We start from the raw sequence: 25942 nt of genomic DNA on the forward strand, positions 1-25942 counted from the left end.
ACCAGGACCAGGATCGGGAATAGGACCGGGACCGGGACCGGAAACAGGACCAGGACCGGGCACAGGACCAGGATACGGAACAGGACCGGAATCAGGATCAGCACCGGGCCCGGCGGGACCGACACGTGGCACCGCGCCCCGCGCTCGGCCCCGCCCCCTGCGCGCCGTTGGCCGCTCGGGATTGGGCGGTGGCAGCGACTACAACTCCCGGCAGCCTTCGCGCGCCACCCGCGCCACGTGACCGGCGGCGGGGCCCCTCGCTCCGCGGCCCCGGCGGTCACGGGGCGCTGTCGGTGCCGCGACGTCACGGCGGGCGGGGCGGGCCCGGCGGGGCGGGCCGGGTCGGGGGCGCTGCCCGGGGCGCGGCGCGGGGGCGGGACCAGCGGCGGGCCGGAGTCGGCGCCCGCCCCCCCGAGTGACAGAAGCGCCCGGGCACCGGAGCTCGCGCCGGGGCCGGAGCTGCCGCTCGCGCCGCCGCCCCCGCCCCGCCCGCCGGCCCCTCCGCCGCCCGTTGTTATGCGGCGGCCCTGAGGGGCGAGCGCAGCCCGGCAAGACCCGGCGCGGCCCTGAGGGGCGACAGGGGCTCGCTGCGCCTCGTCGGCCAAACCCATGACTACGGCAAACTGCGGCGCCACCGACGAGTTCGACTTCAGGCTGATCTTCGGCGAGGACGGGCAGCCCGGCCCCGGGCCGCCGCTGGGGCCCGCAGGTGCGCCCCGGGGCCGGGGGGGCTCGGTCGGGTTCCTGTTTTGCTCCGAGCGAGGCGGGGAGGGCAGCGGGGGCTGCGCGGGGCGGGAGCCCCGGACCCTCCGGCCGCCGGCCCTGCTTCCCTCCCTCCCTGCCTCCTTCAGGCCGCGGCCGCTCGGGGGGCGATGGGCCGGGCCGGTCGGGCCTCTCGCCGCCGTCACAACTTTCTTTAGGAAAAGGAACCCAAGAACTCAAGTCGTGCGGGAGGAGCCGCCCCGGGAGAAAAAGGGGAAAGGCCCCGGCTGAGTCGGGTGGCCCCGCACGCCCCGAGCGCGGGGGGTCCCCGGACCAGCAAAGTGTTAACGGGGCCGCACCAGAGGCGTTTTCGGGCTCCTACGACGGAAAGTTTCAGCCGAAGTCTGTAGAACATCACAGTTACTCCAGTGTGTTCCTGCAGACTTTGTATACGTGTGGATGGGCAAAGCCCCGCGTGTCGGGATGCGGTGGCTCCTTTAGGTCTCTGGGTACAGAGACGCGCACGCCTAGGAGTGATTCCATTTTAGTCGGTTTTGTAGTGTTTGAGCCAGAAAATCCTGTTTCAAATCCCCTCGTATTTCTTTAAACGGCAGAAAGTAAAGTACTCCCTGTGAATTATGGTGTGAAGAATCAGTAAGGGCCAGCTGTGCAGTGTGTGGCTGTACCAGAGTTGGTGGCTGCGTGCTTTATTTTCTAACCTACCTGAAATAAGTATTATTTGGTAAAGGCCTGTCTTATGTCTAAGTGGTGTTAGATGATCAGATAGCTCTGAAACATGACTGTGTCTGGGCTAAATGATGCAGCCATGTTGTTCAGTTCTCTGACTCGGTCCTCCGTCTAAGTTAATTAGAAAAAAAATTGTGTGATACAGTCTGTGTGTGAACACTCAGCATTAACTTCTTGCAAAATCCCAAACTTTCTGGATGCTCAGATTTAGTTGGCAGGTTCGTTCAGGTAAGGGAAGCTTTGCCTATTTTCCATCTTAGTGGAATAGCAGATGTCTTTTTGGGAAGGGGGCCTGAATTCTACTAGCCAGATAAACGCGTTACAGTACCATGTGAAAACAATGTTAACAACACGTTAATGAATTACAATAAAAATAATGATGACATCCCCATTTCTATTTCTTTGTCAGAAATGGTAGTTCCTTTGTCAGTGATAGATGAGAATGAGAGAAAATGTTGCTCAGAAAACTGGAAAAACTGGTGTAGTATCAATTCGGTCTTACGGTATTTGTATTTTGGTAGCATTTCTTAACAAGCAGTTCAAATATTACTTTGAATACAGAGAGTTTTTCATTCTTAACAAGTTACAACTCTTTTTACATCAAATTTGAAAATGCCATATATGGACCATGAATTAATTTGTTTGCTGTAGCTTTCAGTAAGAAATTCTGCCTCTAAATCTGAAATTCAAGTAATTTTACTGTTTTGTAGAATCCTGGAGATGATCTCGCTTGCTGTGCACAGATATGGCCTTTGGGGGAAAGGCTTAGAGTAACTCTCTGCCTTCATGTGTCCTATTAAAAGTATTGCCAGAGTTCCTCTGTTAATTCTGCACATGTATTTTACTTTTTTTCAGATGAATGCTGGTAATAAAAACATGTACATGACAGGGAAAGTTGCTTGATTTGAAATAAATACTGTTGAACTTACTAAGTCTTCCATGATCACGGAGAACACCTGAAAACACCTTCTGATGCTCCGTGCTGTATCTCTAGAAGTTTGAGACTGGCATTTTGATGAAAGAGGTGTCTGGTACCAAGTTCTTTCATACATAATGTGGAAATCTCTATTAATGCTTTCTTTTATGCTGAGACTACTATAGTGTTGTGAGGACTTTGGTCCTTTATATATGGACATGTTTAAGTATTTATAGTTACATGTTTTATATTTAACTGTATTTTTAGTCAAAAGCAAGAACTGGTGAGCTCTTCTTTCATTTCCTTTAAATACTTTTGATTTCTGAACTACTAAGAAAGTGCTAGTCCCAGGTGGTAGATTATCCTCTTTAAGACATTAAAAGAAAAGTAAGAGAAATCAACTGGGATTGAGTTATTACACAATAATTTCAGAGGGTTGCAGTAGTAGGACTAACATATGTAGTTTTGTGCGAAGTGTCAGGAATTGAGCCTTCTGTTCTGCAGTTTGCTTGCTCTGAAAGTTGTAGTTCTTGCTGCAGAGCAGAATGTCTGAAAGATGTACTGCAATTTTTGCAGCATACTTGGCTTGAAATCAAAGGGGTAGCCCATTTCATATGGCTTGGGAGCAGAGGTGAAAATTTGCTCAGGTGATGGCAAACTAAGAGATTCTCAAAAGCTCTTCAGCTGCTTTTAAGTGGATGTCAGGTACTGAGCACCTCCTGAAAAATCTTGCTCTCTGTTTCTCTGATAGTTTAGTGTCCTTGTCCCAAAGAATAAAGAAATTGACCCTTTGGTTTCGTAGTGGTTTGGCACTCAAAACAGGTGGTACAGTTTTAGGTACTAACGAGCTTCATCTTTTTCTGACCAAAAAATTGAAGCCTTCAGTGCCCCAGGGTCCTGCTGTGGAGCACTCTGGGGTGAACCCCATCTCTTTGGTGCTCTCTGGTGCAGAACTGTTGGTGCAGCTGCAGCAGCGTCTGATCACATCGTGCTCCTTGGATCGGTTGCGTTTGAAATGTCCGTGTCACATGTGAGTTACAGGATGGTTCGGGGGCTGCCAGCCCAGATTGTCCTGCAGCACTCTCTGTTACAGGGTTTGAGGTGCCACTTGGTTTGCTCTTCTTGGTGAAGAGATTTTTGAGATGTGTAGTCTGTGATACTTGAATAGTTGAATTGACTTGAATGCTTTTCTAATGATGCCCCCCCATCCCCTTCAACACCACTCCCTCCTCTCACCCCCCAACAATTTTGCAATACTATTCAGTATTATTTTGGGAAGTTTGCCTTGAATTTGTTAAGCAACTAAGCTGCATTGAGGTTTTCACACTACTGAGGATGTGTTATACTGTTTAAGTGCCAAACTCTGCAAAAGGGAAGCCAATATGGCTTGCTATGATAGTTTCTTTAGGTGAAGTTTTGTTTTAAGGGTTCATCTTCTCTTGTAAAGAATGAGTTTTTACAAGGTAAGAGCAGCACTTGGGGTAGGTAGTGCTAAGCTGGGAATTCTGGATCTTACAAGGTTCTAAATAATACAAAATCTTTTCATGTTGGTACATGAAATCAGGTCTAACTTAAAATAAGAAGCTGCAAACTGTTCAATATTCAGAAAATGACTAATTATATAGGAAATTCTGACAGATGAGTTATTGATGCAGCTGTTTAGAATCCTGTCTCAGATGTTCCTGTTATTTCTGATGAAGTATTGTAAGAGCAAAAGAGAGGCTAATGTTTTGTTACTCAGTGAAACAGAGTAATGCATGAATTTCACACAAACTTCCACCTTTTGTTCTTGGTTATGAAGTAGAGGAGGAGAAATTAATATTTCAGTGTAAGTAATCAGCATTGGTTAATTTTGTTTATTTGCTTTCCTATAATATAAGTCCTTTAAAAGAACTGATAAGAGTACTGTCCTTGGACTTCATGTTCACAGTATTTATTTTCATGAAAACCATGACACAGACTGAAAAGAGGTTCTCTATATTTCCTGTGACTTAACATTTGGTTAAGTAATACTCTTTAGTAATATTGTTACAAGTGAATCTCACAATCTATTTTACTTTTCTTCTGAAAAATAGGAAAAATATCCCACTTCTGTGATGCATTTAGTGACATTTCAAAACATCTTTGCAATCTGGAGTCTCACTCTGCCTATGGACAATATTTAGATCTTCCTTTGATTTGAAAACTTCTGTGCTTATTGTCCTTTGAGATTTTTTTCCTCTAGCTTAGATCTCTAAGGCTATTGCTTTGTTATTTTATGTCATGATTGAAATACACATTTTGCTGTAGTGACTGTCAGAGAAATACCTGATCTTTTCTTCTGAAGGTTTTTGTGTCAGACCTTCCTCTGTGAGCTGCTTGGGCTGTTCACAGTTGCCTCCTGCCTGTGTTTAGTGCTCTCAAGCGTTGATGGGTGCTGAGTTTTGCCCCAGCCAGCCAGAGTTCTCTGTAGCAAAAACTGGTACTAAATATGTGTTTTTAAATTTAGATATGTAGTAAAAGTCTTAAACCCACAGATTGGTAGTGAACACCACCACAATGCTAGTCATTATAGCTTTGCCTTGATCTTTAATATTATTTTTCTTTGCTTCTTAAATGTGTATTTGTGACTGGTGTTGCTGTCAGAGGTTGTTGGTAAAGAGTAGAAAACAGCCAAAGCTGTTTCCAGAAGTTTGCAGCCTGCTTCTACTTTTTGTTCTTTTCCCCAAGATGGTGATTAAGGTAAACAGTACTAAGAAAGCCAAGTTGTGGTAGAAAAGAGAGTAGATTTGTAATTAGACTAGGTGGCAAATTAAGGTCTGGATGGAGGCAACAGATGTGAACTTGAGGTGTGAGCTGACTGAGGATTGCTCTTGGTGAAAATAATTTTTGTGTTCATGTACTTCTGATCCAGAACTGCTGCAAAGTTTGCTTTCCTTAGCTGAGTAAGAGGAACTTGTGAGATATCTCTTGACATCTTTTTACTTGGCTGTCTTGCACACCTGTAGAGTTCACTTTAAGTGAACTTTTTAAGAAATATTTTAATTCTGCTTGGATTTGGTCACCTATATAAGTGGATGGGAGAGAAAGTCTTTGCATGAGATGGTAACTGTGGTTAATATGTATAATTTGATCCATCCGTGTAAATTACAGCTGTCTCTACTGCTCTGCTCACATTTGCTGTACAAAAGAGTGTTGGTGTGGGTTAAGAGCGGGATCAACTGGTGCAGCTTTAGGAAGGAATTAATGGATAAATTGCTTGAATCTCTTCCTTTATTTCTTCCTTAAGCATAAGTGACATCTTTTAATAGAAATATTTGTTTATTTAGATACTGTCTAATAAATCTATTGTGATAGAAACCACCACTTAAGGGAAAATTAGTTACTGTCATTTTATTTTACAAGCTAATGGGTGCTGGTATCTGCATGTAAAAGATTGACATGTAGGAACACAATGCAAATCAGTCATAGGCTGTGGTTATATAATCTGCTGATAGGGGGGAGGAGGGAAAACCAAACAGCTGCATCTGACCAAAAATAGAGGGTCTGTGGCAGGAACCTTGTGACTTCAAGATAACTTAGAGAAACACTGAGGAAGAACCAAAGGAAAATATGTATTGAAGGGGTATCCAGGGAGTCAAGATTTGCCTGGCAGTTAATAGGACGAGATTAGGATGGTTATCCTCAGAAGCTGCCATGTTTGAATATGTTGTGTTTTTTCATGGTATTCTGGCTAAATGAAGCCTTACCTGTTTGGATGAAGCTTGACCAGGGTGAGACCACTCAGGGAAAATACCAAACACTTTTGTGTGGTATTGCAAAGCGGTTGTAGTTGCAGCTAAAAAAATGTCATAGCTTTTCTTTTTTGGCAATGTGAGTCTTCAATCACTACACAGTGCATTGAGAATCACTTTGTTATGAGTCACTGTGTAGTGCAGGGATTTGAAAAAGATCCCCAGTTTGACAAAATGTCGTGTGTTTTATATGTGAATTCATAGTCACACCTCACTCCCTGTCCTCTTCCCTCCCATCTGCAGAGTGGGCACAGTGCAAATGAAAACAAATCCTGAGAGCTGGGATGTGGGAGATGGGCAGGGTGCAAAAGCATTTGGGCTACTGCTATTGTCTTATATATTCCTGAAAATTAGAAATGTCTTTCTTCAAAGTCAAAAGTAACCCTCTGCTTAAAACATGACAATCCCTTTCCTTTAGTTTGTGTTGCACAATTGCAAGCAGTTTGTCATATCCCACCTGAAGTGCAGCCAAATCAGTGATGTTGGTGTGAATGAGTGAAATAAATGAGAGTAGATGGGCCTGGGTCAATAGTAAGCAGCAGTTTGGCTGTTCACAGCAATAACGTAAATACGGGAGTTGTTGCCTCAAGCTGCCCTAGTGGGCCAGGGAAGTACGTGGAGCAGACTTGGCAGGAAGCCCAGCCAGTAGAACAACATCCAAGTCCTTGCATTTGTCCAGGCATGCCATGTGGGGTTCGAATGACACTGGAATTTAAGATGAGTGAAATGATCAGGAAGGCCAAGTAAAACTGCAAGGCAGGAGCAAGCTCACTGGCAAACCCACCTTCTCTTCTACCTTTAGTACACTCATCTGAGAGTATTCTTGTGAAATAGAACAGATAGAACAAAAAATTGTATAACTGGTCATTCAAGGAAGATTAGTTTAAATCTGAAGCACTGCAGGTCTGGTTGAGGAGCAGTTTTGGGACTGTGGTGTGGCCTGCACATCTCCTGAGTTAATGCAACAGCTGAACTTCATCTCTGTGGCTCTTCTGCTGGAATGTCAGTGGCACTGAGAGTTGATGGTCACTCTTGAGACAAAGAGTGATAGGTGTGATAAAATAGAAGATACTTCTGTCAGTTTTCTTTGGGAGACCCAGTTTTCATTTTCATGTTCGTGGGCTAAGGAGAGAAGAACCAGCTTTTTTTGGAATCTAGCCACAAACCCATGGTCTTCCAACAGTAAATTCATGAACAGAGAACTCTGCGTGTGGTTTGAGTTAGTGCCGTGTGGTGATCTTGGTGGGGTGTTAGAGCAAAACCAAAAACTGCATTTGAGGCTGCACAAAAGATGTTTGTAGGTAAAAACATGAGCTGGTACTTACAGCTAATTAATTAATACCAGAAATGCAGGATCGTGTTATTAGTATTTAAATTAATAGGACTTGCTTGCCTTATAAATGGTTTCTCAAGGCCGCACTTTGGAGACGAGTCATCACTTTTAAAAACGAGAAATATTTTTTATATACCTAAAATTTCATGTATGTAGTTGGATATTTCTGGTGGGTTTTGTTTGATTGATTGTTTTGGGTTTTGTTTTTCCATCAGCTTGGTGGAGAGGGTTAATGAGAGACCTCATGTTTTATTGGCTGCTAACTTTGCTATTTTGGAAACAAATGCTGTGAAAAATGTTTTGTTTTGTTTTAATCCCAGATTTTATTTTTTAATGATTTTGGAAAAAATGAAAAGACCATTTAAACGTAATTCAGTGTGTAGCAGCATTTGTACTATGCTGGGGATGGAACAGAATTGTGACTGTGCTTGAGCCAGAGCATAAACTGCTACCTTCTAACTGAAGTTGTTTTACAGAGTAACCCTTTGAATCTTCATACCCAATACGAGAGCGTGACAGAATGACGAACTGCTAACACAGTTGTGTTGCGTTTGTGAACTGTTGGTGACAATGATTCACTGGGTTTGATGGCTGCATGATGGGCTGTAATAATATCTACTGTGATTTGCGTGTATCCCTAGATGCTCGCTGGAAGTTGTTCCCCAATCAAGGACACAAAGGAGATGAGGAGAGAGAGTAACTATGATTACAAACGGCTTTAATGGCGTCTTTTGGGATAACTGTACTTAAATGACAAGACCCATGAGGGAATATATAGTTTAATACAAAGAACCACTAAGAAAATCTGTAAAAAAAATTTGTATTTTGTGTAGCTTCTTTAAATTAGGTCAAAGTCTGTATTTCATCAGTGTAGTTTGTCAGTTTTAGGCTTTTGAGAGCTAATGGTGCTGTCTTCCAAACTGCTGAGGTTTCTGGGGTGGGGGCAGCAGTTTAGGCTGGTGAGGTAGAGTACGTGGTAAAACCTCCACTCCTGCAGGAATAATTTCACAAGCTATTTAGGGCTCCGCAAAGAGATGCAAAGTTTCAGGTCAGAGTTACATGTGACACGGTCATGAGCCGTGCTAATACGATCATCCGTGTATTCGTGGGGATCATTCTGAAACTTGCTGAAAAAAATCGTATGCATGCTCAGCGTCAGCCTCTGCTTTCTCATTTGACTGATTCCTGTACCCTCCTGTTACTGTATCAATGCAGCAAAGTGAGTTCAAGGTGTTTCTGATTCCGTGTTCATGGGAGCAGTTGGGAAAACAAGACAGTTCCAGACTGTCATTCTGGCTCATTACAGCCTGATGGACAGAGCCTTTGAATTTCATGCACCTGAAGTCTACATTTTAGCAGTATTATAAAATATCAGTGAAAAGCTGTAATAATTAATGTTCTGAAATACCAAGTTAACGATATGGTAGGAGTGCCTGCTGTGGAGTGGTTTGCCCTCTGTCATGTAGGACAGCTGCAGAAGTGCAGTGTAATTTGGCTGAGGTGTGAAGAGGTCCCACAGTAGTTTATTCAGATACACTCAGTACCTGTTCTCTATCTCTGTGTCATGCTCTGTTTGATAATCACAAAGGGACATGCCCCCATTTCAGTCTCCCCTCCTCTTAATGTGTAATTGCTCCCCACTCGACCATCTTGTCCTGACATACTGCTTTTCTTTTCTACCAGTTTCCATAAAGATCCTGGTCTGGGTCTCCATACTTTCCTATATGCTAAAATCTACATTTTCTTGCACACTCCTGTCCAATTTGATATGGCCCAAGTTACACATTCTGATCTTGGAATCCTGGGTTCCCCAGTGCTTGGTTCAGTTCTGGAGCAGGCTGTAAACCCGGCAGTGTCTGTACCGAGCAGCAGGTGCCGTCAGCAGCTCATTGGTGGCAGAAGTCGGTTGGTGGTAAAGGTACCCGTGTAGGTGATTTGGGGAGGATTTCAGTTCTTTCCATTGGAATAACTGAAGAGCCTTTTTATGGAGTGCATTACTTTTGCCCTGCAAAGGAGGAGTTGTGCATGATAAGTTGGCCTGCAATACCAGGAAACTGGGCAATCCTTCGACTGGCAGCTACAGCTCATAATTCCCTTATTCCTTTCAGGCAATATTGGCCTGATCTTCTCACCTTTACGTTAGTCTTCTTCCAGGGGGTCAGGCACAATGCACCAGTTTTGGAGTGATCAGCCTTGTCTCAGCTCCCATGTCTAAGCATATGAGATGCTCTGGGATTGCAGGGCTGCAGACCTTTACAGACTCTGGCTGATCATATAGAATAATATACTTCATCTCCAAAACAGCAGTGACCAAAAGGCTGTTAATGCTGTGTGTTACTAACTGCTGTGCTGATGTGTTGTTTTAAGAATCTTCCAAAAGTGTACTTTGTAATATCTCTGAACTGCAGGGTCATGTTAAGCTGACTTTTGATCTGACATTGAATCACAAATGAGGCTTCATCAAACTGGAGGGCAGCAGCTTCCACTTTGTCTGCAAGGGTATTTTGCAGTGAAATACTCTGTTTTATTGAATGATGTAGCCACAGAGGTAAAAAGGAAGCAAAGAGGAGCCCAGAGAACTTAGATATTTAAAGCAAAAAGTAGATTGTTTTTAACCTGTTATGAGTATTAATGAATAACCCATAAATACTGAGCTACAAGCTTTATAAAATTATCATTAAAAGACATGCTTCATAATCATCCAGTAATAGCAGGAGCCCTGGAGAAGTCACAGGTATAAACACTGCCTTGCACTTCCGGGTGCTATTTTCTGGTTTGTAACTGAGCTTAGAATGACTAATTCTTGTTGAACCTTCCAGTTACAAGTTGAATTCTTCATCTGCTTTATACTTCACTTTTTAGCAATGTATCTCAAAGCTGTTCTTTCCCCATTTGAAAGAGAATTCCATTACTCCTGGATGGAGCTGGATGTGCACTAAGACAGCCATTCTAGTTTAACCCCGGGCTGTGGCCTAAGGGTTTAGTTGCCTGTTAAGGTTTTGTTTGATAGTGAACACCTGCAGTTCCTGCCCTGGTTGCTGATTTCTCCCCGTGTCCCAAAGTCACTCTGTCAGTTGTGTATACACAGGTGTTTGTTAGTGCCCTGTAAATCTGATTGGCAACATCATACGTGCTCAAAGTACCTCACTTCTCATTTCCCTCCCCCGGTGTGTGTCAGGGTGTGTGGGAGGGCAGTTGCTGCTGAAAAAAACTTCATGTGTAGTTACACCCTGAGAGCCAGTGTGTTCTTATTTTAGTCAGTGTCAGTTGTAAACATTTGATATGCTGTATTATTCTCTTGCTAAGCTGCTTAACTAGTGCAGCTTCTTTATTCTTCTGTGTTTCTACCAAGGGTAATGAATTCTTATGCAGACTGGAATTTGGAAAAGACTCATTGATAAGCTCCCATGGTTGAGAAGATGTTTTTTCTTTCTACTTTTCCAGTATTCTTGCCCAACACCATAAAGCGAGTGAAATTGTGACTGGCATGACAGAGCTGCTTTGTCGTATGTGATTGACAGGAGTGGCATTTATTTTTATCCTTTTTTGAGTAATCTGGTATGACCATGGAACAGAACACAAAATCATTGAAGAGGAAGAACTGCTTCATAAAATGACAGTTGTTGTAGATCATCCCTTTCTGAAAGCTTAAACTTTCACTACTGTTTCATGTGTTGCTAAATTTGGTTAGAAGGATGTGTTTCCCCCTGCTCCACCTTGCTCCCTTAACTGTTTTCACAATTTTTCTTTTTCAGTACCATATTTGGCTTACTAGTCAGTTATACTTCATATAAACTAATACATTGCTATAGTTTTTAGTGGATTTTTTGGATTGTGGTTTTTTCAAGTTGACATTTAAGCTTGTAGGAAGTGTCTCTGGAGAACTTATAGCTTGTAATGGAAAACTGGAGTTAAATATCCAGTTATAGAGCTTTAGTGCAGTAGTGTACCAACAAAAACTCTGATCAATTGCCTTTTTAAATGCACACAAGGAAAACTATGATTATTGGGTATTTTGTGTTCTTTGTGAAGATTAAGATTCTTCTTTCATCCCAAGAAATATATAAACTGCTGCATATCTACAGATTAATGAAATAAAAAAATGAAGCTGCATATGCTGTTTGTACTTATTTACAGATATTTTTGTAACATTTTTTATAATACCGTTGTGTTCAGAAAGATATAATAGTAACTGTCATGACAGAACTGGAAAACAGAAGAGGTGGTTATTCTTTTTTAAGTTTGGAAGTCAGACAGATTATATGACTTGCCTGAGAATACACATGATGTTTGTGGCAATGCCCGGGTCTTTCCTCGTGCTATTTAAAGGACTTGATTACTGAACCTGTTTTCACAGTAGTATTTTTGTAGGCCCTAAGTCTTGTTGCCCTTTCTTAGTACCTTATTGTAACTCTTATTGTCTGAACCTGTTTGTTTATGGGCTTGCAAACTTCGAATAATGAAGTAGTTTGGATAATTTTGGCACAGGCCTTGTATTCAGACATTTGATAGTCATTGACTTTCCTTCTCTGGAGAAATCTGGTGCCTGCACAGCTGCACTTGTGGAGTGAACAGCTGCTGGGCAGGCATTGCTAGTCCTGAATGTGCACTCTGATACAGCAAGTAGTGAGCAAAAGGTACTTCAGAAGCAGTTGTTGTGGACATTATTTAATTGTAGTCCCCAGTTAGACAGCTTATGTTGAAGTGCAGTTTGCAGCTCAGTAAGGGATGAGCCAGTGCTGGTTTAATACTGAACAGGAGCTCCTGTACACTGGGCTGTTTCCAGACAGTAGCAAATGTACATTCAGAAAGAGAGACCTGGTTCTCATTGGTACTGGATGGCCCTGACACCCAATGTAGGACAACAATGGACGTGCACAGCTTTATGTGGCTTACACACTGTGAATATAAAGCATCTGCTCCCTTCTGGGGTCCCTCAGTACTGAAGGAGTGGGGAAGAAGAAACCTTCCCTACATTTCTGAAGACTCCGTGGCCTCTCTGTGCATGGTAGTGTTAAAAGTCTTGGTAAGTAAAAACCAAGCTGAGTTTCTTTCTATGCCATCTGTCCAGAAGTTCTCCTTTGATCATTGCACAAGATTTATTTGACATGGTTTGTTCTTAGCAAGCAGAGACCTGTTTTGTTTCTCTGTATCCTTTAAAATTCTTACTGGAACAAGTGAACTATTAATACTACTTCTAAAACTGGAATTATTGGGTCATAATTCTTCAGTATTTTTTAACCTTTGATTTAGTCCAGTTCTCTTTAGTCTTATTGCTGTTGTCTTTGTTAGCAATTTACTCAGTTGACTTGAGTAAAGAAAAAGCATTTAACACACCTGCCTTTTCAGGGTCATGAGCTCTTGATGTGAGTGGCACTGCTTCTCTTTTATTTTGCTGTGTCTATCCTATGCAGCATCTTGCCTCCATGTGCTTGTGATAGTTTTTATGCTCTACCTTGGTAATCTCTCCTAGTTTCTGTGTCTTGGATGCTTTCTTATGTTCTATGGTCAGTGAAGGCCTCGTGACTTGGCCAACTTTACTTCTTTGCTGTCTTTTCTCCTCCAGTAGGATTGTTTGGATATAATAGCTCTCCTATTAAGTAACCAGATTTCCATAACTCCATTTTTTCCCCTTGGGTTTCTCCATAACTCATTTTTGTCCTGTACTTGCCTATTTTGAGTCTTCCCTTTGTTTACCCTCTGCTTCTTGAAGCCCTGGGTTGGATTCGCTTTGAGCTGTTCTCACTCCTTTCCTTCTTAAGGGTTATCACCTGAAGTTTTTTCATTTCCTTTTTTGCCCCATTTCTTTCCCCCAAGTTGTGTTTGTGTTTGTGTTTGTATGTTTACTGGTCCCTGACGATAGTTTAGAAGGCTCTTCCAGATTGGAATCTCTGCACAGTCTTAAATAGGACAAAAATAATTATTGGTACACAATTTAGTGGAATTAATGACATGATTTGTAAAGGTCTTAGTGTTGTCCTTTTGTATAAGCAGCTAACAGGTTATTTTAACACATGAACTACAAGGGAGAAGATCTGTGCTTGCAGACTGAAATAAATTACCTGTTTATTGTTTGTGTCTCAAAATTATTTGAGTGATTTAGACTTCAAACTCTATTGTGTTCACAGTCTCAAGCGTGCTGTTGGGATTTGGTGTTCATTGGGTTTCTGGCTTCCTGTTTTTGAGTGTGCTGAGTGGGGAGGGGCAGTGGGAGAGCCCAGAGACAAACCCCTTGGGGCTGTTTGGCAGGAGGGACCCAAGGGGTGCTCTTCTGGCAGCTCCGTCTCCTCCCCAGCTCTTCCCAGCTGGCGTTGGGAATTCTGTGCTAGTCACATCTCTCCACCTCAGCTTCATGAAACTTACCTTTTGAATGTGCATGTGCTTTTTGTAAATCCCAGTGACACTGAAATACAGAAACTGTCTTAAATATTTTAATATTTCTTGAGTATTGGTGCAGGAGAGGTAAGGCTCTTTGCAATAGAGAGTTTTAGTGCAAACAATGTGCTGCCACTGTCCATAAAACTGTCAATTACAGTAAAAGGTTGCACAGAGGGCTTGAAGTTTTCCAAAAACATTTTTATTATTATTTCAAAAATTCTGTAGCTGTAACTTTTATTTCTAAGTTTTGAGAAGCTGGAAAATAGCTTTTATTAGGATTGCCTTTTTCCTCTCTGCTTTTAATGTTAATAGTGAGTTAGGAAACAACATCTATGATCTTTCACATTAATATACCAATAGATGTGGAAAACCTGTAACTAATTACTGTCTGTATTTCATGTGTGGTGATGAGAAACACCAAAAACAAAAATAAAAGACCCCCAATTAATGTTTTAAAAAATGTTGCCCTAGTGAAAGGATAGGGAAATGCACTTCTGGTAGTGCTCAGTGTAGTGAGTTTGTGTTGTTTGTGTGGTACATAAAATAGACCTTCCTGAGGATCCTGACCCTTTGTGTGTGCATATTTAGAAATTAATCTATACTTATTTTTGTGCTCTTATAATAGTGGTTAATGATACAATTATATAATATGGCTAATTGTCATACATGGCTATTATATATATAAATCACACTGTGCTTATGAAATTGCCAGGTGCTCCTCTTAAATGGAGTTTGTGCCTCCTTTAATACATTTCTTACAAAGCTGTTCCCTGCCCATGAACATTCTGAGGGACGTGGTCTGTTCATTGGTAACAATAGACTTTCTCTCCATTTGAAGATGCTGCCTTGTCTCTGAGGAGCTGTAGTTCTGTTTTGTTTCTGTTTTAGTTAATTTTAAGATGATTGCTATTAGTGAAATTGATAATAGAAGGACTTCATTAACAAACTCATTTTTTCATCATGGAAAGGCCAAAAATACATATCTTCCTGTCTGGATATTTTATCTGATTGTGAGAGAGATGAGATTTTTTTTTCAGACAAATATTAATATTTTGCTGATACTCAGGATAAAAATAATTTTAAAAAAGAGCAAATACCCAGAGATGCAATTAATATCATCCAGCCTGGATTTATGGAAAATTGTAGAGTGAAGCCTCTATTTTACAAGAGGAAACAAACAAGAGTGGAATCATAATGGTTATAAAATAAGAAAGAGTTGTGTTTTCTACTTTTGTTTCAGACAAATGTCTCATATTGGCAGTTAATGCAATATTGAGAAGTGGAGCAAGAAAATCTGCTTCAGTTCTGTGAGACAAAGCTTCTGGTTTTGTTAATGAAACTTGCACTCCCTCTCAATTGCTTGTTTTTCTTTGGAATATTTCCTGTGTTTTGGATAAGTTAGTGAGATCTGAGAGTATTTTGTTTTGCCTTATTTTGCTGAACAACTTGTGCTCAAACTTCATGAGATTGCACTTTAAAAATGCTATTTTATGAGATGGGCACTTAAGAGTTTTCTAAGCAACAAAAAAGATCTTTGTAATGCAATTCTTCATAAGGTCTTTAATAATATTCTTTGTTAGGCCTCTTGTGATTGAATGTTTTTAGTGGTTCATAATCTTTATTCAAGTTGGAGTCACCGATGAGATGCTTTCTAGTGTTAAAGTTGATAGATATTATGTATGTGATATTCCAGTGCTTGTAAGTATTGACTGGGCTTGCAGAAAGTACCATAGTCCTATTTGTGTCAAAAAGATAAATTTTTAATGATTTATGATTAAAAATGTTATGAAAGTTTGAATTGATACTTTAAGCTTAGATCTTTTCAGGATTTAAACCCATTTTTCTGCTTGTATTCTGTTTTCAACCCCTGACGATGTGTACAAACTGTGGAATCTTGTTGAAAACAGGATTTCTGATAGTAAACCATGCTGTAGTCATATTTAGCTGTAAATATGACTGGGCAAAATTCAAGAATTAGCTTTATTTTGTGTAGTTAGTGTAATGGGGAGTGTCAGGGATGTTGATAACAGTCCATATCTGGGAAACAAAGGATTTTCTTTATGGCATTTTCCCAAGTATAGCATTCTGACTCTTCCCTTTTTTTTTTAATTTTGTTTCCAGATCTTGAGTCTGATGACTGTGCATCCATATACATCTTTAATGTAGACCAACCATCCTCCTCTGTGAATCAGCCCATTTGTATTCCTCGCCACGGGCTGCAGTCTCACTCCTCTCCTCTGACCCCTCCTACAAGACTTCAGAGTCATAAGAACTATGAAGGCACTTGTGAGGTACCAGAATCCAAATACAGTCCACTAGGTGGACCCAAACCCTTTGAGTGCCCCAGTATTCAAATTACATCGATTTCACCCAACTGTCATCAGGGGATCGAAGCCAGTGAAGATGAATTACACACAAATGGCACAGAAAATGACTATATGGAAAGGCCTTCACGGGACCATCTCTATCTTCCTCTTGAGCCATCATATAGGGAGTCATCCCTTAGTCCAAGCCCTGCCAGCAGCATTTCATCCAGAAGTTGGTTTTCAGATGCTTCCTCTTGTGAATCCATTTCTCATGTCTATGACGATGTAGACTCGGAGCTAAATGAAGCAGCTGCTCGATTTACCCTTGGCTCTCCCTTGGCATCACCTGGTGGTTCTCCGAGGGGTCCCAGTGATGAATCATGGCAGCAGCCCTATGGATTTGGGCATGCCTTGTCACCTAGACAGTCTCCCTGTCATTCTCCTAGAACTAGTATTACAGATGAAAATTGGCTAAGCCCTAGGCCAACATCAAGGCCCTCATCGAGACCTACATCCCCCTGTGGGAAACGGCGACACTCCAGTGCTGAGGTTTGCTATGCTGGGTCTCTCTCTCCCCACCATTCTCCAACTCCATCACCTGGCCATTCTCCCAGAGGAAGCATAACAGAAGACACATGGCTAAACACTTCCATCCATAACGTACAAGGCCTTAATTCTGGCCTTTCACCATTTCAGTGTTGTACAGAGACTGATATTCCTCTGAAAACAAGAAAGACCTCAGAGGATCAGACTGCCACTTTATCTGGAAAAATAGATGTCTGTCCTGAAGAGCAGAGTAACTTGTCATCGTCCCTCGAAACTGCAGTAGATGATTGCTCTGGATCTCAGCACACCTTGAAAAAAGACTTGACTGGAGACCAATTTCTTTCTGTTCCTTCGCACTTTACTTGGAACAAACCAAAGCCCGGTCATACTCCTATATTTCGGTAAGTGATTAGGAAGTCTTTCCCTCCTGTTTTTTCCCCTCCTATGCATCTTTAATTAGACATTGTTCTTGTATTTCAGGGATTCATTAAGACTTAAGTAAAACTTCTTGTAGCAGGTAGTTGTTATAACTAGGAACTAGAAGTTGATGTACCAAATATGTGTCTTTTTCTTCTTTCAGAAGGACAGTAGATGCATTGTAATATAGGATTAGTTTGTTTGCATACTTGCACAGAGCCCAGCTGAATTAAATATCTGCAGATTTTGTGCACACTTTGTAGTTCCATCTGTTCTGAGTAGTTGATATTTTAATATAGCCAGAGAAACCTGACTTACCTGATTTCATGGAACTGTGAGACCACAAAAGACGTGGGGAGAGGTTATTTGCTTTTGTTTCTACTTGCCTCTTCAGGCTCACAGAATCCTAGAAATAGAATGAAGAAAAAAATTTGTATGCCATGATGAAAATCATACAGGAAGAATAGATGTCTGGGCTGTCATTCCAAGATATTTCCACCATGCACCATAGAGTTAAATAGCTCTTTTCCTTTTGTTGCCCTGTCATGCTGGCAGGATGATTCAAGGAGGGTGAGAAGAGGGAACTGATTTGATTGGGGAAATCAAACCTTCCTATTCTGTTACTTTTTAGATGGATCAGTTCTATGATCTTTCCAGTCAGGCAGCTGTTGGAGTCACTTTGCGAGTGCAGTGGGTAGAATAGAAACAAGAGCTCCTTAAGCAGCATTGCTGCTGGATGGACAGATACTGTAATTACTCTGCTGAAATTATCCATGTGGTTCCTGAGCCTTTTCCTTGCTCTACTAGATTTTAAAAATAAGGAGTAGGGAGGTACTGAGAAGCAGAACCATTAGATAAATACCTGTAAAACACCATTATCCATATAAAAGCCATATTGTAGATTTAAATGTCAGCGCTTCCATTCTACTCTGTATTGATTTTACAATAACTTTGGTTAAAATAGTATCATGCTGTCCACAGGCAATGCTTAATATTTGCTCCTCAAGGATTTAGTGGATGGAGCAATTCCTGGGTTTGGGGTGAGGAGGGGAGATGGACAGGGTAGGATTCTCCACGTGTATGCTGTATTTCAAAAAAAAGCAAAGCTTAAATCCTAACAGTTAATGATAAAACCGTGTTCACAGAATCACAGACTATTCTGAGTTGGAAGGGACCCACAAGGATCGTCGAGTCCAACTCCTAAGTCAATGGCCCACACAGGGGATTGAACCCATGACCTTGGCATTATTACAACGAAGTTTTAACCAACTGAGCGAATCTCGGGGTGATTGTTGCAAAAATTTGTATAAATTCTTTAGGAGTTGTCAACTAGCTTGGCTTTTAATAGCTAAATATATTTAAACAATGCTTATGTAGCTGTTTTGGATTTTTTTGCCTAACTGTATAACTGCAGATTTTAATTTCTTTTCTCAGAATTGTATTGATTTTAGTACATAGAAGGGATTTTTTTTTAATTCTTTTAATGTCCTTCCATGTAACTGTTTATGGATGTGAAATTTAACAGTAAAGATGCAAAGCTGCTGGCTGGAAAAATCTGTTTTACCAGATCTGAAACTGCTGTGTTGACAGATACATTAACTGTCTGGAAGTTTAGGGGTTTTTAAAATTCTGTTATGTCTGTTAATAATAGGTGTTCTAATCTGTTACCAGAGTCTTTCCACTCAAGTTAAAACAATAACAACTGTTTTTCCTTAATTGCGTATTTTGGAATTGTATTACATTTATGTAGAATACTTAGCAGTCCTAACTTGACATTTTGGTTAGCTCGCAGGCTGACATAGCTCCTAAAAGGTGAGCATTGCTGAGGAGTTAAAGGTCATGAACACAGAGGTGTGTGGAAAGATGGGGTGTGGATCTGTGGTTCTTTTGTGGGATGACCAAAGTAGTCTGAAAAATGGATAACTCAGTTAAACCTCTTTCTTCTTGTGGTGGGAAGAACTGAGAACTGAATAAAAAGCAATTTTAATGTTTTCATTAAAAAGTAAAAATATTTTTTTGAATGTCAGAATTTATTTAGAAGCTGGTACTGAAGAATTTCAGTAAATATAAGATGGGCAAACAGGCAGAAGACAACGAAGACTACACCTGTGCACAACTAAATAAATCTATTCAGCTGTATACATTTGGTGCCCAAATGTCGCCTGACTATTGAATTAGTGGAAGTGGCTGCACTGGCAGCTCTATCCTCAGGGAAATGTTGAAGTGCTTAACAACTGTAGCCTGTTCCACAGATGATGTGACAGTGTGCATCTTCAGCATGTAAAACTTCCATTCTGTCATATAACATTTTATAATTTCGGTTCTTATAAAGCAGGGTAGCTACATTGACCCTTATGTTTTATGAATAAAAATGAGGATCCACTGTTTCTTAAATAGTTTGTGTTAGTGACCAAAAGTGAGTATCTTAGTTGTCATAAAGAATTATGTAATTACTATTTATACATTTATTTTGTATTATATGTACAGTTGTATTGATTGCAGTATAAATTACAAGATGTATTAAAAATAATAATGCTTTTTTAATGTCTTGATTGTATTGTCAAGTACAAAGTAGTGCATGAAGTGAACTGAGTACAGATTCCAAGCAGATGAAGTGGCTGAGCAGTGTTTGCAGCACCCAGTGGCAATTGCTGACCCTGGTACAAGGGGGGATAATTTCTCACACGTGATCTGGTGTGAAATGTGCAGGTATCCTCTTCTCTGAGTGCTGCCTAAAGTTTTGTTTATCCGTTATCTGGTTTATCTGTCAATTCTGATCATGTTTTCATTCTTTTGTCTGTGTTCACAAAGCGAACAATACTTAACAAAATATAAAAGTGTGTAACATGCTTTTGAGCTTTTTATCATACTTTGGATGCCGTCCAAACTGTTCTATTATTGACAGCTGGTTACCTGGTCACAGAAACCCATAATCTGCCATATGTGGCATATGAGAAATGTCTGTGTATTGTCTGCCCTGAGTGACAGTTCTGCCTCCTTGTCAAAGATAAGTGTGGGCAGGAGACAGTGGGGACAGATCCAGTGCAACAATTACCGCCTAACAGATGAAAGAACCAGGCAGTGGCTGCTGCACCTGGGGACAGTGGAGGTGTCTGTTCATTATGTCACTCCCCTAGTACAATGGCAGATTAAATTGGTTATTTTACAGAATATTCAGTAATGAAGTTATTTGCTAATTTTATTTATTACATTATTTATTACATTGTTACTTTTTAAGATGCTTCTTTCTTGCACCCCCCAGTCTCCCCACATGGTGATGGACAAGAAATGGCTTTGTCTGTTGAACAAGGGGAATAAAAAAGAGCTTAGGGATGAGCTAGAAATCTCTACTGTGCGAGTAATACAATATCTTTGGTCAGGAGTTGTCACTAAAAGTACAGTTCACAAGAGATCAGCTGCATGGATGGTGCTAAAGGTGGTTCTGGTGTTCTGAACTTAAGGACCATCACAGACAAGGCCAACACTGGTGTGAGTTAACACAGGGCTTTTTTTTATAAGAGTGGTCACTTATGACACAATTGAAAATTGTGGAAGTTCTGTTATTTTTGCTTTAGTTTTGATTTTTTGTTATCTTTTGTATTAAACTTACAATTTTAATATGAATGGCTAGTGTGACAGTAAGTTTTAGGTTATGTAAAGTGGATCTTGAGTATCCGATTTGTGTCTCAAGAAAATAGGCACTTTACAGGGTAGCAAACTTAATTAGTAATTCATTTTTCTTTTCTTTCTTTAACCCCACAGTATTTGATGGCAATAAATGGTGTGTCTGGAAGATAACCAGGCAATATTCATTAATGGTAAAAAACATCTTAAAATGAAACCTAGTTTCTTTTACTTCCCATATGGAATTCTTAGAGACTTATACATTGGTTTAAAAACTACTGGATAAATTGTGTTTGTCTTCAGACTGCTGTGTCATGAATTTAACCTGAACCTCTGAGAAGTGCTGGAACATCAAGTAATTTCTTTGTTCCAGTGGTGATGAACAAACAGGCTTTCCCAGGTGTATTTACAGCTTAGGAATCTTTTTAGTGATGAGCATGTAATGGCAACTTGAGAGTATTTTACTGCTAGAAACTGGGATTGCTGGCAATGTCACTTACTCTTTCAGAAAAAAAAATATTTTAAATATTGGGGTGGAATACTTGGAAAAGTTGCTTCTCTTGTCTGAATCCTTCTCTTGAAAGTCTAGAGAGTAGAGAGTAGCAGAATTATGTCCTATTTTTACCATAACTATTGGTACTTTGGTCTTAATTTTAAGAAGGAGAAATCTTTCTAGGTGAGTGGACTATAGACAAAGTTAGACTGCTAAGTATTTATCACCTTATTTTGATAAACAGAAATAACACCAGCTATGCTATGTTAGCAAAACTTGGAAGTGAAAATATTTGCAAATCGCTGACTTTGAAGATAAGGACCCACTTAAGTGAGGCAAGCAAGAGAACTTTGAACCTCTTAGATTTTTAATAAGCAAGGCTATTGCTGTAATGTTTACACACCATTAATGAATCCAGAGAAATCGAGGTAGTGTTTAATACGGGACCTTTGTGCTGTACATGTTATCTGGCTCTCCATTTGTTCTGAGATGACAGAGTATAGATTTTTAGTTGGTGATACACTGTATCAATGCTCTGAAAGCATCATTAACTGGGGGTCTGCAAGTAATAGGACAGTGGTATTTTGAATATAAACAGTATTAATAAAGTATTGATAAGCCACTGTGGCATCTGGGATGGCTTCAAAAATCTTGACTCTAGAATTCCTCCACCAGGGAGAATATTGCTTTGTTTTAGACAGTGAAGAGCAACCACAGCAGTATTTTGGCTCTACAGGCATTCTTGAAAACCACAGTATTGGATCATAGTTACAATTTGAGATTCTCAGGGGGTTGCTGTGTTGCAACATTGACTTGTCACAGGATACTCTGTGGGTTCATCTCTGCGAAAACTTGGGATGAGGAAAAGATGTGGAGTATCCACTGTACAGTCAGTGAGCTTTTTCCTTCTTTATGTGTTGGGAGGACTTGTAAGTGGAAAATATTATTTTTGCTGCAACTAAGAATTAATAAAAGAATCACTCTGGGAGATCTGGGAATCTCAACTGGCGAAGGAAATAAGAACTTTTCACAAGTATCTGGAAATACTAGTGGGAATCTTTCAAAGGTTAGTACCAGAATTGGTGACTGGAAAGAGGGAGGAACATTTTCATACAGAGTAGCTAAAATGAGTTCTTATATCAGGTCCACCTGTGTTCAGAAGCTTCCTAAGCAAGGAGTCCAGGAGGGCATTAGACTAAAACTGAGCTAATGGCACTCGTGCTTCAGCTCAGGTACCAGCACTGGCAGTTTGTCTGCAGGGAGCTCAGCTGTTTGTCCTATGAGTTACCAGGACCAGAGCTGCAAGGGGAAGGTAACTCTTCAGAGTTTTTAACTGGCTTATTTTTGATGGCTCTCATAGGCTTTGCTCTTCCTTCTGTCCCACATTTACTGCTGTGGGGCCACAGCCAAATGCAAACAGGCAGACTTGGTTCTGGCCTCAGGTTTTTTCCTATGTGAGAAGGGCATGGCCAACCCAAGAGCTGGGCCCTGACTTCTACAGCCCTGAATGCTGAAGTCCTTATGGACACACCTGGCTGTTCTTATACTGAACATCAGTTGTTTCCTCATCAATTTGTGATGAATCGGTTCTGTTTTGGAGATAGTGGTTGCAGAGGAAGAAGGTATCTGTTAAATTAATATTGATGAAATTGTCACTGAAGTGATAACTTTAAGTGCTGTTGCTTCTGCTGAGAAGGCAATTGAAGGGTTCCTTCTTTACTACTTGGTTCCCTTTAACAGCTGCTGTTCTCTGGAGCCTTTAGTCTTGATGTGATAAGAGTATGAGCTTTTGGAGTCTTGCATTAATCAGATTATAGAACTCCCTTGGTATTACCAGAAGAACATTTGTAGGTTTACAGATTGGTGCTGTTTCAACAGCATGCTAAGATTTGATTTAATGAAAGTATTAGAATGACTGTCACTCATTATTTCCTGACATGTGATTTGGTGCTTTACTAGTAGATTACTGCATTGTTAATAAGGGTTTTACTCACTTACAGGTAAAAAATTTAGAGAAAGTTCTGTAAAAGACTCGCAAGTTGTTGTAACAGTAATTTGAAACTGAACCAGGTAGAACTTAGTAATGAAATGTGGGAATATCTACAAATGTGTTCCTCCTCATCAAGACTGAAAAGTGAAGGGTTTAAAAAACACCGGTTCTTAGTTTTTTTAATCTTTTCTTCTAAAATAATTTGGAAAAAACCTCATGGTGAGCAGCTAATCTGGGTTCTGAATGTGAACTTGGATGGGTTTATCAATAACACGAACACTGCCATGCTGTGTCAGCTGAGGGGACACAGGAATCTCATTGTAACACTAAATGCTTTTTTATTTCTGAAGCAGCTGAGCTGTTTATTCTTAAACATGGTCCAGGTATTTTAAGAGTAATGCACCACTTAGGCAAGCTCTGTGTTCTCAGAGATCACTGAAGTCCAATGCACAGTTTGCAACTGATAACTGTGATGAGTTAAATAGGTTTTGCTGCTCATCCTCAGCTAACAGTGTAGACTGGGTAATATTTTCTTGTGAACAGATCGTTAAACGCAGTAAAGCTACAGCTTCAGACTTTCCCATATTCAGCACCTGGTACAAAACCAGCATTGCTTCATATCCAAAGTTGTTCAGAACACATGTAGACGTGTGGCACCTTGCCTGCCAAAGGCTAACATGGTTTGGCTCATTTGATATGGAGTTCGTAGAATAAGAAAAACCACCAAGGGTTTGTAGACTGTATTCTGTTGGGTTTTTAAAATGTATTTTGTTTCCAAGCTTGTTGGTTCATACCACTTTCAGAAGGTGATAGTGCTGCCTAGGAAGTTCCCACTCTCCCTCCCCATAGTTCTGTTTGAAGGTGTACAGACAACTAGGACTCCAGTAAATTAATAGGATTAAAAAATTTACCTTTCAAAATGCACTAAAGTTACATCACTGTTTCAGTTCAATGTGTATCTCTCTGGTATTTGTCTCAAAAATTTGTAAGAGTGTAAACTGATATAAAACTGATATCCCTACAGGGCAGAAAGGTGCTTGATGGAGTACTCTAAAACTTTTAAGAATCTGCTGCTGCTGAGAAGTTGGGGGTGACAGAGACAGCAAGAAAAATATTCAGAAAGAAACAAGAGTTTGTATATTCAACATCAAACTCAAAAGGGAAGCAACTGTAACTCTCTAGCCAGCTGCATGTAGAAAACATCTGTTTGATGCAGTACAGCCTCGAAGGCTGTGTCATTTATTGGGAGATGTGTGTTTTGAAAGTTCTGTAATTTTTTGATGTTTTAGGCATCTGCACATGCATAGTGTGCTTGCTTGCTCTCCCATGCTGTTATTTTCTATTTGTTTTCAAAGAATGACAAAATCTTGAGACTTGGTTATTTTCCTGTCTCCATGTTTGTTCTAGTATGCTAAATATTTTTTCAGGAGATAACGTTAGTCTGATACAGGTTGTGCCATACTTTTATTAGGTAATTGCAGGAGGAGTAACTCTCCCCAAGAGACTGTATGGAAAGTGTTCACAAGCAACAGATACTTTATTCTTGACTGAGTTTATCATTCAACTTTCAGTAAAAGCTCCCAGTAATTGGTAGATAGCCTGTGTGGCATAAACAGAGTTCTTTCAGGTACCACATCTGCTCACAGTGTATACCAACCATTTTGACATAGAATATTTGGCTATATGGGGGATAGAAAGGTTTCTAGAAATACTATATAAAAATAACATACTACATTGCTTTTTGTACACTTCTTAGTATCTTCTTCCTGATGTTTTCTTCCGTTTTCAGACTGAAGACTCAAGTCTTTCTCCTTCAGTAGCTATAAAAGTGAACACAAAGGTCTAGTTGGTAGCCAGTAGTAGCATTTAGGCAGTACATCTTGGCCAGGGTAAGTATCTGGAAGGATTGGGCTTATACTGCATTGCTGACAGTTTCGTCTTTTATTGCTGACATCACCAGTCCTCTCCTACCCAGTAAATACAATTGCTGTGGGAGGACCAATCACCAGATCTCCTTATGGGGAGGAAGAAGCCTTTTTGCTGTACACTGGATGCTTGTGGAGATTATGTATTTCTTGCATTTCTGCCTTTCAGTAAAAAGAAAGGGAAATACTCATATTCTTCTTCCCATTACTCTCAAAAAGGTGCTTCAGGAGCAAACATTGTTATAACACCAACTCTCCTGAAGTGGACAGTGCAGGTATCCATGAAAAAGCAGCTCAACAAGCATGGGGGTTGTTCTGCAGGAGGAGGCCAGCAAGCGGTGCTGGTTCTTCTCCCTCTTTTCCATTCTTAGTGACAAGCTTTCTGTGGTAAAAGGTAGGTGTGTGGTGCTGCAGGCTGAGCCCAAGTCCCTCCAGATACTTGCTAAAGACAGAGATTTATTTTTTTGTTTTGTCCAGTCCAAACAAGTATCTTCTTTCTCAGCTGTGGATATACTTTTATATGTCTTAGCTAAATTCTCCGTAAGGTATCATTTATCTTTTATGGACCTGTGGCTATTCATGTTTGTGGAAATTTGCATGGATTGGTGATGGGGTTTTACCTGACTTCCTGTAAAGTGGAAAGAAATGGAATTGAGCTTTCCCAGATGACAGTACAAACCAGTATTTGTCCATTGCTTTAAAACCTAATTTGCTTTCCCTGTTGGTCAGAGTAAGGTAGTACAAAACTGTGTTAATAGAAGCTTATTTTTATTGTAAATGTTCTTGTTTTAT

The 25942-nt window shown here is 40.6% G+C and overlaps 1 protein-coding gene across 2 annotated transcripts in view; it reads left to right on the forward strand.

The window, feature by feature from the left end:
* Positions 1-333: 333 nt before the first annotated feature.
* Positions 334-25942, forward strand: part of NFATC3 (nuclear factor of activated T cells 3) — a 64400-nt gene continuing 38791 nt past the window's right edge. For both annotated transcript variants that reach the window (XM_071567249.1, XM_071567250.1), the window contains exons 1-2: positions 334-709; positions 15971-17102. In XM_071567249.1, coding sequence (XP_071423350.1) covers positions 610-709; positions 15971-17102 — 1232 coding nt within the window. In that variant the 5' untranslated portion in view covers positions 334-609. The remainder of the gene's footprint in view (positions 710-15970; positions 17103-25942) is intronic.

Source organism: Pithys albifrons, chromosome 12 (assembly GCF_047495875.1).
Source record: "Pithys albifrons albifrons isolate INPA30051 chromosome 12, PitAlb_v1, whole genome shotgun sequence".
NCBI classification, from domain to species: Eukaryota; Metazoa; Chordata; class Aves; order Passeriformes; family Thamnophilidae; genus Pithys; species Pithys albifrons.